The sequence below is a fragment of the Juglans microcarpa x Juglans regia genome, chromosome 8S (genome assembly GCF_004785595.1).
Source record: "Juglans microcarpa x Juglans regia isolate MS1-56 chromosome 8S, Jm3101_v1.0, whole genome shotgun sequence".
NCBI lineage: Eukaryota > Viridiplantae > Streptophyta > Magnoliopsida > Fagales > Juglandaceae > Juglans > Juglans microcarpa x Juglans regia.
The window spans coordinates 969,833-974,371 of NC_054609.1; the positions used below are offsets into that span (position 1 = coordinate 969,833).

Consider the following 4,539-nt stretch of genomic DNA (forward strand, 5'->3'; position numbering starts at 1 on the left):
TACTTTAATTTTATATAACCAAACCAGCCTCTGAATGAATCCATACTCGGATATGGATAGGTCTTGACTATTCATGATTTATTGTGGTATTCAAACTTAAGGAATTGTGTTACAACTCCAATGCCAAGTTTCCTTTAATCAGATGCAATTACTTGAGTGCACGTATTTCTCTTGTACCAAACAGAAAATAAAATATACTGAAATTCATATGAATATTTAAATAAGGAGATTGTGTCGTAAAACAGATTGCAGAGACACACAGCTTCAGCAAAGCTGTTTTTTGCTACGTCTTTTGTTTGGTGATTGAGATAAACAAACACATGAAATCCCTTCCTTTTTTTTATGAATATGTAGTTTGTTATATACTTTACAACAACAATGGAACAGCACGTAAAACCAAAAAACGATGTGCTAATAATGCACAAAGTACATTGAAATCATAAACTAAAAGCCAGGAAAAAAATAGTAATTATTTGAATGGGAAAAAAAATATGGTCAAATTTAGCTGGAGGAGCTAGGATCGTGTACGGAATCTGACCACGACGGCGGCGGAGGAGGAAAATCTGAACTTTCACCACCGCTTGGATTATGATTTCCTGGCGGTCGGAAATAGAACAGTTGCTGATCAGAAAACAGAGGAAATGAAGCAGAGGATGAAGAACCAGAGGGTGCAAGAGAAGCAGTGGGAGTTAAAGATGAGGAAGATGAAAATGAGGATTGACGAGAAGCTTGCTGAGAAGTGTAGAACATCTGCTCCATCAAAGTTGTCGGCTGCTGTCCAGGTTGAAAGTCTGCAGGGTTCTGGAGCAACTGGGAGTATTCTAAGTAGTCTCTGAGAACGTCGGAAGAGCCCTGGTAAGGTTGAGGATAAGAGAATTGTGGCTGCAAGAATGGCTGTTGTCGTGGGGTCAGCTGCAACTGGTTTGGTGGAGAATCAGAAATGGATAAAGAGGCCGACGTCGCGGCCGCCGGGGTGTAGTTTTGGAGAGCCGGTACAACTCTGACATTTTCCGGGAAATTGAGTTTGGCTCTGCTACCTCTGAATCGCAAGGCGGCTTCATCGTAGGCTCTGGCGGCGGCCTCGGCCGTGTCGAATGTGCCAAGCCAGACTCTCGCGGCCTTATGGGGATCACGTATCTCTGCTGCCCATTTCCCCCATGGCCGCTGCCTCACTCCTCTGTATCTTCTCCTCCTCTCTCCGGTTTCTTCGTTGGAAACATTTTCGCTTGATGGTGTTGCCGGGACTGTAGTGTTGGTGGTGGTGGTGGTGGCTGTCGTTCCAAAGATATTTGAGGAAGCTTCTGCTGTTGAAAAGAAAGATATAGTTTGAGTCAGTCTTTCATGGACATGCAAATCAATCTTATAAACATATAATTTGTGTAAGCAATATGGCCAAGAAAATAGAAGTATAAATGCATGATTAAGGAAGCCATACACTTTGCATTACCTTTGGCTTTGTGCAAATTATCATCCTAGCTAGCTAATATATTTCATGTGATAATAAAGTACTGTTCAATACATGCAATATTAGATATTTTTTACACTTTTTATGTTAATTTATAATGAAATAAATGGACAATAAATCTTTTTTTTTTTTAATAAAATCATGATAGTTTTAAGGGTGAAAAATAGTCAAAACAGGACATGAAATACACGAGGAAATGATCAAGTACTTTTCAAATGGAGAAATTAAAGTTTTATTCTTTGCACCATTGAATAAAATGAAAGAACTTGATATTAGATGCATAAAATGGGGAGAGAAAGAAATGGTACTGAAACTGAATGAAATCCAATTAGAAGTGATTTTGATTCAAGACTAACCAGTTACACCAGAAGATGATTCTCGATCTCCTCCTCCCTGTGTTCCTCTGAAATCAACAACAGAACCTGATCCTTTAACACCCCTTGGATTAACAGACTCGATCATCTGAGCAGGACCCACTTCTTGACGCCCTCTCTTCTGCCCTGCCCAAGAGCCAGAGCTAGAGCCAGAAGCAGAGGCGAAACCAGAGGCAGAAGTACTAGAAGAGTAGGCCGACAAAGGTGGAGATGGAGATGGAGAATAATAAACCCCTCCAAAACTCGACGTCACCGCACCGCTCATACCTGTCCCATGCCCCCAGCCACCGCCTCTCTGTCCAGAAACCACGCGACTAAGCGCAGACACGATCGCTGACGTCTCTGTCGTCGTGTTCAGGTAATCAGAAAACATTGATTCCGACACGGTTACACCTGGATGAAGTATCGGCTGATCCATTTCTTGTGTTTGTGGTAATCCTGGCAGTCCTAATTCTTGACCAAATCTCCCTAATTCATCGCCGCTGTCGCCGCCGCCGCCACTGTCTTGAGCCGGAAACCTTATGTACTCACCTGAGTCGCGCTGGTTCGCCACCTTTAGCAAGCATACGTAGAACTCAGTGATATATAAGAGAGAGGTGAGACTGACCCAGATATGTTTTTTGACTAATTGTGCAAACTGCAAACCCTTCCAAGTTTTCTAGAGAGCAACGGCTTATATAGTGATTGAAAATCCAAAGCAGCCGCCATATGAACAGTTCAGCTGACATCACCATTACCCTGCACAATTCATTTTGAGATTTAAGCTTTAATGGGTTTATAGAAGCCTTTTTCGTTTTGGATTTGTTTTCTGCACCTTTTTTGTTTTGTTTGCTATTGCATAAAAATCTTAAAAAAAAAAAAAAAAATGCCGACTTTGATGATAATAAGGTGTGTGCGTTCACACCTAAGCTTTTGACTGATCACTAGGGAAGGGATTTTAGTAGAACCAATGAACGGTGGTTGCTGTAGTTTTGCGGTTTTACAGTCGGTGTTTCTTTTTCATATAGAGAGTAGTTCATCTTCGATTTGAGTACTTCTTGACCGACATGAGGTAATTACGGGGCTGATTAAGCATTTTAGTACGTCATTAATATAAAGATTAATGCATAAAATTCTATTATTTTTTAACCTTCAAGATAGTTAATGTGAAAAGCTTACACTGCAACTATGGACAGAGTGGAGGTGTGAAAACAAGGTGGAAAACAGAGTCAAGTCGTAAACGAGACAGTTGCTGGATTGATGATTCTTTGGGTCTGAACTTTTATCTTAAACAGAGAGCTAAAACAAAACCACAGTTTCAATTAAAACAACCCTGTTATTGAACTTTTGTGGGTTTACCTTAGACTTTCCATGCATGGCTAAGCTCCATTAAAAAATAATAATAAAAATCACCAATATTAGACTTGTAAGATATATAAATGTCAAACTATTTTGAGGTCCATCTAGGTTTAGGTCAAATTATCGGTGAAAACCTTCAAAAAGAAAAAAAATAATAATTTATAATATATAATTTGATATAGTACGTCATATTATAAACTGATTTGTATAAAGAGATCTATAAAAAAAAACTTACAAATTGACGTAATTTGATTTGACACTTTTGACTATAAAGCTACTTTTATTATAGAGTAAATTTAATGCATCATATGAAATTATATCAGTTTATAAATTTATTTTTATAGGTATCTTTTTATGACTGTAACACTTATCTTTATAAAATAAATAACTTTCTTTTATATAACTCTTGCCTTTGACATTTTTCTTAAAAAATGTATGAAACATAACGTGCATGAGTACCATTATTCTCATCCTAGCTAATATTTTTCTTGTTTTGTTTTTAATATTAATGTATTTGAATTGTACGGTCAAAACACGCCTCCTTGAATGAGAATATTACAACCCAATGGAACAACCTAGATTGTACTTTTCTTTGTCTTGAATCATCCACAGAGAGTGTTTTATTCTTTGGACGTCGTGAAATCTTCAATCCGAAACGACAGTTGGCCAAAACCGACTTGAAATGGGTTGGAACGTTTACTGGGTCAGTTCTGATCCAATAAACAGCTGGAGCCCCACCCCCACCCACATCTACCCAAAGTTGTACGTGGTTGTATGTGCACCGAAGCCAACTGCATTGAGGATAGCCATTAATTTTTCTATTTTTTTTTTTATATAATAAATGTGGTGAGAGATGATTCGGTGGGCTTGTCTTGTAGCTTAAGATTGCTGTGGAAGGCCTTGATTCGCCAGGTGGCAATGCTTTGCTTTTTAATCGATGATGACAGTACGATGGTGTGTGAAGTTTTTAAAATATACATGTTATATATATTTGAATTTTTTTTAAATTTTATTTCTGTTAAATTAATTGAATTATTTTAATCGCCATTCATATAATACACAAATACTATGAAAAAAAGAAAAAGAAATTAAAAATTCTCTTACCGTATTTATTTTATTACCAAATATATGGTATATAAATGATGAATAAGATAATAAATTAAAAAAAATAAAAATAAATATAATTTATGAAGACGATGAGCAACAAAACTCATATAAAATATATACAATCACAGTGTATATATTTACACCGTGAAATTTTAGGCTAAGAGTAGTAGCAGAAAGATTTTATAAAAATAAATTTATAAATTGATGTGATATAAATAATTTAATAAATCAAATCATGTAAATTTATAAATTTAA

General features: G+C 36.7%; 1 protein-coding gene across 2 annotated transcripts; it reads right to left on the reverse strand.

Annotated features, from left to right (window-relative positions):
* Positions 1-229: 229 nt before the first annotated feature.
* Positions 230-2,552, reverse strand: LOC121245020 (ethylene-responsive transcription factor ABR1-like). 2 transcript variants are annotated; one of them, XM_041143296.1, is made up of 2 exons: positions 1,822-2,552; positions 230-1,301 (listed from the first exon to the last, which is right to left on the reverse strand). In XM_041143296.1, exons 1-2 carry the CDS (start codon positions 2,255-2,257, stop codon positions 502-504), a joined length of 1,236 nt encoding a protein of 411 aa, XP_040999230.1. In that variant the 5' UTR covers positions 2,258-2,552; the 3' UTR covers positions 230-501. The 2 variants fall into 2 exon arrangements, with proteins under 2 accessions (XP_040999230.1, XP_040999229.1); XM_041143295.1 differs by having other exon boundaries at positions 230-1,304; positions 1,822-2,547.
* Between the last annotated feature and the right edge of the window lie 1,987 nt (positions 2,553-4,539).

Excerpts from the sequence above, each read along its gene's own strand:
- LOC121245020 (XM_041143295.1), bottom strand. The coding sequence starts at position 2,257 with ATGGATCAGCCGATACTTCATCCAGGTGTAACCGTGTCGGAATCAATG. Across the intron at positions 1,305-1,821 it reads ATCATCTTCTGGTGTAACTG|CAGAAGCTTCCTCAAATATC; the intron begins GTTAGTCTTGAA and ends TCTTTTCAACAG.